We start from the raw sequence: 8,327 nt of genomic DNA on the forward strand, positions 1-8,327 counted from the left end.
CCTTTCTGTCTCCTTTTGTCTCCTCAGGAGTCTCCTGGTGTGCCCGTGCGGCACCTAAAGAACCGCTTCGATGTCTCCTTAGTCTATGACTCATCCGTTCACAACTCCGCAGCACTCAGCGCGGGGCCCTTGCAAAGTATGTCTCCTAGTTTAGGGTTTAGGATTTAGGGTTTGGGGTGTGGGGTTTAGGGTTTAGGGTTTAGGGTTTAGGGTTTAGGGTTTAGGGTTTAGGGTTTAGGGTTTGGGGCTTAGGCGTGGCTGCTGGGGGACGCACGAATGAAATCTTAAGATACCGCAGCAGTGTGGGTTCGAGGCATGTGATGCATGCACAAGGGTTTAGGGTTTAGGGTTTAGGGTTTAGGGTTTAGGGTTTATTGTGCATGCAGATCTTCAACTTCGCTTAGCTGCTGGGGAGTATGAGCCGATGATTTATATTTCAGATTTTTGGCTTATAGAAAAAAACTTTATTCCTATTAATGACACCCTCGTTGTACGTCTCTGCTTGTCTCCGTTTGTCTCCTTTTGTCTTCTTTTTTGTCTCCTTTTGTCTTCTTTTTTGTCTTCTTCTGTCTTCTTTCTCGTCTCCTTTCGTCTTCTTTCTTGTCTGCTTTTGTCTCCTTCTTTGTCTCCTTTTGTCTTCTTTTTTGTCTTCTTTTGTCTTTCTTTTTCGTCTCCTTTTGTCTTCTTTTCTGTCTCCTTTTGTACTCTTTTGTGTCTCCCTTTGTCTCCTTTTATGTCTCTTTTTGCCTCCTTCGGCCTTCATCTTTGACTCCGTTTGTTTGCTTTTCTGTCTCCTTTTCTGTCTCCCTTCCATCTCCTTTTCGTCTTTCTTTTTGTCTCCTTTTGTCTCCTTTTTGTCTCTATTTTTATCTCCTCCTGTCTCCTTTTGTCTCCATCTGTCTGCCTTTGTCTCCTCTTGTCTCTTTATTTGTCTCTGTTTGTCTCCTTTTATCTGCTCTTGTCTCTTTTTGTCTCTGTCTGTCTCCTTTTGTCTCCTTTTGTCTTCTTTTTGTCTCCTTTTGAATTATGCAATTAACCGTCTCCTTTATTTTGCTGGATAGCAGTTTCTGTCTCCTTTTTGTTTTTGCTTTCACCTTTGCATGCGTTAGTGTGCATGCATCTCGATCTAAACCCTAAACCCTAAACCTTAGGGATTGTTTGCATGCGTTATGCAGGAGGAGCCCCCTAAACTAACTGTCTCCTTTGGAGTTGGTAGCGTGCATGCGTGGCTGCTGCAGTCGCAGATGGCTGGGGTGCAGCAGCAGCAGCAGCAATTAGGGCTGCAGAGCGAAAGAGAAAGTTTTATGTTTAAAAGAATATTATTAGAGACAAATCCTTTTATGCTCGCTTTCTCGGGTTTGTTTATTCTCGCTCACTCTGTCTTCTCCTTCTTCGCATTTAAAAATGGTAGGGGCCGAAATATAACAAAAAAGGAGACACTAAGAGAAGAGACAGATATTGAAGAGACAGAGAACACAGAGAGAGACATAGAAGAAGGAGACAGAGAGCAGAGAGAGAGAGAGACAGATATTAAAGACAGAGAGCAGAGAGAGAGACAGACAGACAGAGAAGGAAGAGACAGCGAGCAGAGAGAGACAGACATTAAAGAGACAGAGAGGAGACAAAAAGGAGACAGGGAGGGGACAGTTAAGAGACAGAGAGGAGACAGTTAAGAGACAGAGAGGAGACAGTCTCTTCGCTGTCTCCTTTCTGTCTCTTCTTTATCTCGTCTGTGTCTCCTTTTTGTCGCCTGTCTGTCTCCTTTCTGTCTCATTTACTCTTTCTGTCTCCTCTATTACTTCTTTCTGTCTCCTTTACTCTTTCTGTCTCCTTTAATTATTTTTTTTGTCTCCTTTTTGCAGATATGCAGTTCTGGTATAAGAATGAGTCGATGGAGGGACTCTCCGCTGCGTCTCTAATATTTGGATTTGCATGCGAAGTAAGCAGTCATTGCATGCGCTTTGGGGCTTTTAAAGCAAACCCTAAACCCTAAATATACATGCATGCATATTATCTTGATGCATATTGCGCTTCTCTTCCAGGGCTCCTAAACCCTAAACCCTAATTGCATATTAGTGCAGATCAGATTGATGCATACTTTCTTCTTTTTTAGGGTTTCTTCACTGTGGGGCTGTGCAGCTGTGCTGCATGCAGCATGCATGCAGTATGCATGCAGTATGCATGCAGTATGCATGCATTCAGTGTGCATGCATGCATACTGCATGCATGCATGTGGGAATGCATGCATGTGGGGCTTGTTTATGTGCAGGTTATTATCGGGTTGTATTTGTTTGATAGCCAGGAGACATCGTGGCTGATTCTCTTCGAAGTCCTCATCGGCATTGGTGGGCCCACCGTTTAGGGTTTAGGGTTTAGGGTTTAGGGTTTAGTACATGAGTTAGAGTGTCTCCTTGATTCATATGAAGGGATTGTATGCGTGGTTGTTTGCATGCATGTGTTGTGGGGTGTTGTTCATTCATGCATGCATGCATGCATGCATGCATGCATTTTATGTTTTTATTGTTTTAATTTGCAGCAATATCTGGATGGAAGCTGACGAAGGCAATGAAGATAGAAAGAACAAATAAGTTTCCTTTCATTAAATTATCTTTTACTCGTAGTTATGCAGAGTCTGCAACCAAAGATTATGATAAAACAGCTATTACCTACGCTAGCATTGCTCTCGCTCCTTGTGTACGTACACCGCAATCGCAAACTCATGCTGCTGCTGCTGCTGCTGCTGCTATTATTATTCTTGTTATTAATGCTATTGTTATTATTGCTGTTGCTGCGGCTGCAATCCTGCGGCCACTGTTCCTTCTGCTGCAGTTGCTGCTGCAGTTGCTGCTGCTGCTGCTGCTGCAGTAGAAGCAGCAGAAGAAGGTGTTATGCTGTTTGCTGGTTTGTTGCTTACTTGAAGGGCTTTGCATGCGTTTTGGGGCTTTTGCTGCAGCTAGTCGGGTATGCGGTGTACGCGCTGCTGCACAACAAATATAAATCGTGGTACTCTTATATTCTTTCTGTCCTTGCAGGCTCCGTATACACCTTCGGTAGGCTTAGGGTTTAGGGTTTAGGGTTTAGGGTTTAGGGTTTAGGGTTTAGGGTTTGATGTCCCTTTGTTCCCTTATCTCGTTCTGCGATTCTTTTGTGTCTCTTCTCTTGGGGCGTCAAACTTTTGTCTCCTCCTCGCATAGTTTGTATTTGTCTCTGTCTCTCGCCGTCTCTCGCTGTCTCTTGCTGTCTCTCTTTGTCTCTCTCTGTCTCTCTCTGTCTCTCTCTGTCTCTCTGTCTCTCTCTGTCTCTCTGTCTCTCTCTGTCTCTCGCTGTCTCTCGCTGTCTCTCGCTGTCTCTCTCTGTCTCTCGCTGTCTCTCTCTGTCTCTCTGTCTGTCTCTCTCTGTCTCTGTCTCTCTCTGTCTTTCGCTGTCTCTGTCTCTCTGTGTGTTATGTGCATTTGTCTCCTTTTGTCTCTCTGTCTTTTTTCGTCTCTTTGTTTATTTGTTTGTCTCTTTGTTTATTTGTTTGTCTGTCTCTTTGTTTGTTTATTGTGTTTTTTAATATAGTCAGTCTCTGTTTATATTCTTCACACTCTATCTCTGTCTCTGTCTGTCTCTTTATCTGTCTCCTTTTGCGTGTCTGTCTCTCTTTGCTGTCCCTTAGCATTATTTATTTATTTATTTTTCTGTTTTTCTTTGTTTTGTTTTCAGGGTTTGTTCTCATGACCCCACAACTCTACATTAATTACAAACTTAAATCTGTAGATCATTTGCCCTGGAGGGCCCTCATCTACAGGCAAGCATCTGCTGCTGCTGCTGCTGCTGCTGTTGCTGCTGCTGCTGTTGCTGCTGCTGCTTCTGTTGCTGCTGTCGCTTCTGTTGTTGTTGCTGCTTCTGTTGTTGTTGCTGCTTCTGTTGTTGCTGTTGCTGTTGCTGCCTCTGTTCCTGCTGCTGCGTCTGCTGTTTGTGCTGCTGTTGCTGTCCGTGCTGCTGCTGCTGTTACTGTTCGTGCTGCTTTTGCTACTGTTTGTGCTGCTGCTGCTGCAGTTCGTGCTGCTGCAGGAATATAGTTATTGCAGGCTATTGTGTATTTTTGTGTTTTGTTTGTTTGGGGTGTATGCTCAGGTCTTTAAATACTTTTGTTGATGATGTAGCTTCGTTCTTAATAGATATGCCTCTGATGCATAGGCTGTCTTGCTTTAGAGACGGTGCGTACACCCGAATGAACAAGCAGCAAACAAGGAGGAAGCTGCATGCATGCATTGCCTATCTCTTTGTCTTTCTATTTATTTACAATTTAAATGCTGCTGCATGCATTCCTTCTGCATCCAGTGATATAATATACACTCGAAATGGATGCATGCATGCATGCATGAATGCATGCAGGAATAATAAAGCGTACACTGGAAATGCATGCATGCATCCATTTCTATGACTGCATGCATTTCTATGACTGCATGCATTTCTATGACTGCATGCATGCATGCAGTCATAGAGAACGTACACTGGAATTGCATGCATGCATGCATGCATGCATGCATGCATGCAGCAGGTTTGTGTTGCGTGCAGATATAATATTTATAATATATTTATACCAGCGCTGGATATATCGCGTTGATAAATCGAGGGGCCCAGGGGCTCAGACAGCAGAGACAGCAGCAGCAACACCCGCATCAGGAAGTTTGCAGGAGACTCCTGCTGCTGCTGCTGCTGCTCCTGCTCCTGCTGCTGCTGCTGCTGCAGCAGAGGGGGAGGAGAAGAAGGAGACAGCAGAAAAAACAGCTGTTGGAGACACGTGCACAGAGGAGACTCAGGGACTCAGAAGGAGACTACCAGCAGCAGCCAGCAGCAACACCAACGCCTAACAGTCATGCAGCAGCAGCGGCAGCAGCAGCAACAGCAGCAGCTGCGGCAGCAACAGCAACAGCAACAGCAGCAGCAGCAGCAGCAGCAACAGCAGCAGCAGCAGCAACAGCAGCAGCTGCAGGAGGTGCACAGCTGCACTCCGAATATGCATGCTGTAAAATTGTATAATGCAATATTTTATTATATATTATCATTTCTATTAGATGCGTGATAATAGAATAAGAAGTATTCTTATTATTAATTAAGACAAGCCTACTTAATATGAATATAATGTATATATATATGCATATATGTATATACATATGTACATATATATATATTTATATATATTTATTTATTTATATACAAACAAAAGCGATAAAGATATAACAAAATGGTGTATATTATATATATTGCATTATTTATATGTATATCTATATGCATATAAAATAATATATATTATATGCATGTACATGTATATCTCGTTATATCTTAGTCTATGCATTATATATATCTTATTTATACTGTATTATATGTGCATATAATAGCTACATATATATATAATATATATAATATATATATAATATATATATTTATATACATTTATCTTCAATCTCCTTAGCATATGTATTGCATATATTATATATATATATGAGTGTACAGTATACGATATACGCATATATATATTCAATATAATATATATATACATATATATATATTTATTTATATATATACTTATATATTTATCTATTTATTCTTATATATTTATATTTACCTTCCTAATGCGTGCATACATAAGATAGCATAGACACCACCACGCACTGTATATGCAGAGAGTAAATAATATATTATTTATTATATGCATATACAGATTATATATTATTTAAAGACCACAATATCTTTATTATCTATTTATATAATATATATACATATATTAATATGTATAATATGCGTTGAATATATCTTAGATACATATATACTCTCTGTCTCTTTATCTATCTATCTATCTATCTATATATCTCTATCTGTATGTATATATATGTTTATATATATATATATATATATATATTTGTTATACATTAAATATATTCTACATAATACAGAGAAGATATAAACACATGCATTAAAAAAATCTGCTATTGCAGATATTATTTTATTTGTTTTCAGTGTATGTACAGCTTCTACATTTATTTATCTACATACAGATGAAAACGCATGCATTAAATATATTTATTATTCTTCTTTGAACTTTCGTCTAATAACTCCTTGCATGCAGCACAACAATGCATGCAACTCACTCAGAGGTGAATGTACACCTGAAAACAAATGTATATATATATATATGTATATGCAGATATATATATATATATATATGAAGATGCATCTATATATATATGTAGATATAGATATAAAGATATAGATGAAGATAAAAGGATACAGATATAGATGTATAGATATAGATATAGATATATAGATATAGTTATACATATGCATATACTCATACATACACGTATGCAAATACACATACATATACGTATACATATATATATGCATATACACATATATAATATAAAATAAATTATTTATTTATGAGGAGACAGTTCTTGAAGTGTCGCTTAAAAATTTATCAATTATAAACCCTCGACGATAGAGACAGCATCAAAAGACCCGCAGGAAGCTGAGGCAGCAGCAGCAGCAACAGCAGCAGCAACAGCAACAGCAGCAGCAGCAGCAGCAGCAATGCACCCAACAATACCATAAGTAGAAGCAGTAGTAATAACAGCAGCAATAAACAATAGCAGCACTAGCAGCAGAAGCAGCAGCAGAAGCAGCAGCAGAAGCACAAGCAGCAGCAGGAGTCTCAGCTGCTGCAGCAAGAGCAGCAGATTGTAGAGAACTAGGCGAGGTGTATATCCTCTGACTGAGGAGAATGCTATAAATAATATAATATATTATTATAAAATATAAAAAGTATAAGACACAGCTCATAGTGAAGCTAAGACAGTTTTAAAAGCCCTTGAAGCATAAAACAGAAACAAACAAGCAAAGAAAAACAAACAAAAAAGTAAAGAGAATTAAAAAGATAATTATATTGCAGCATATTAAAGGATACACGAAAGAAAACAAATTAATCTGCATGCATGCATGCAAAGTATAATGCAATATATACGCAATCTAACTTCAAAGCTGCGGTGTATGTACACCATAGCGGGGTACCCCTGATCAATATATATATACATATATATATATATATATATTAGTATCGTTATGCTTTAAAAGCAGCAGAAGCTGCTGTCAGAGCAGCAGCAGCAGCAGCAGCAGCAGCAGCAGCAGCAGCAACTCCAACAGCAAGGGATGCAGCAGCTCAGTACCCAACAAAGAAAGAAGTAGCAGCAAGATAAGCAGCAAAAGTTTTAATATATTTTCTACTAACACAACGTGCATTAAGAATAAAACATCAAAAGGAGATGCTGCAGGAAGAAGTGTTGCTGCAGCAGCAGCAGCAGCAGCGTATACAGCTGGAGACTGTCTCCTCTGTCTCTTTACTTTCTCTGTGCTAGGAGACACCCAATTGAGAGCTGTATGTCTACTAATGCAGGTTAGTTCATGCACGAGAAGAAAGATTGCTTGTGCATGCATGCGTACGGGGCTGTCTTGTTGATAATAGCTGTTTCTTCTCTTCTTTATTATATGTTGTCTTCTAGGGTGTACAGGGTATATGAGATTAGGAAGAAGGTCTAAATAGAAATAATATTATTGTTTTATCTTCAACAATATTATTTTATCTGTCTTCTTACAGTCTTACTGTACTCCTAAGCTACGAGAATTTTTATTATTATTGAAGTGCTTTGGAGTGTACGTTGAGCTCATCACCGACACAGACACTAAATAATTAATTAAAAATATTAAATTAATTTATTTATATTTTAATTGCATATAATCTTCACTGGGTAAGACAGAGAAGTAGAAGAAGCTTCGCGTTGCTGCTGCGTCAATAGGAGAGGTAAGGAGCATTAAAGAAGTTTCTGCAGTGTATGTATAGACAAATTGAATAATAATAATAATATTATTATTATTAATTATATTTTATATAAAATAATAAAAGAAGAATAACTTCTGTGCTGCCAGCCCCACTGCTGCTGCATGCATGCATGCGCGGGGCTGAGAGCCTAGGGTTTGCTCTCTCAGTTTATAAATACTTTTTGAGTTGTCTGCGGGGTTTTTGTTTGTTTTCATTGTATAAGAATAGGAGTAAATGAAATAATATATTATATTATATCTTTATGAGTATTTTAGATATAATTATTGTAGCTTTATCTTCATTTTTTCTACTGTATAGGCAAGAGTTTGTTGTGTCGGTGGGCGATGTGATGTGTATGTTTTGTGTGTAGAATATTGATTTTTGAAGATAAAAAAGAGAGAAAAATAAAGTAAATATATAAAAGAATCTGAATATTGGTTTAATTCTTCAGAATATCTTCATAAAG

At 38.6% G+C, this 8,327-nt stretch overlaps 1 protein-coding gene across 1 annotated transcript; it reads left to right on the forward strand.

Annotated features, from left to right (window-relative positions):
• Positions 1 to 252: 252 nt before the first annotated feature.
• Positions 253 to 4,127, forward strand: EAH_00058280 (cleft lip and palate associated transmembrane protein 1, putative; the record flags this gene model as incomplete). Its single annotated transcript, XM_013393665.1, has 8 exons — positions 253 to 306; positions 387 to 490; positions 1,176 to 1,356; positions 1,863 to 1,939; positions 2,303 to 2,345; positions 2,537 to 2,694; positions 2,954 to 3,050; positions 4,120 to 4,127. Coding segments are annotated over 8 exons (722 nt in total), but the record flags the coding sequence as incomplete, so codon positions are not given.
• Positions 4,128 to 8,327: the final 4,200 nt, after the last annotated feature.

Source organism: Eimeria acervulina, genomic scaffold (genome assembly GCF_000499425.1).
Source record: "Eimeria acervulina Houghton genomic scaffold, Eah_scaff1306, whole genome shotgun sequence".
NCBI classification, from domain to species: domain Eukaryota; phylum Apicomplexa; class Conoidasida; order Eucoccidiorida; family Eimeriidae; genus Eimeria; species Eimeria acervulina.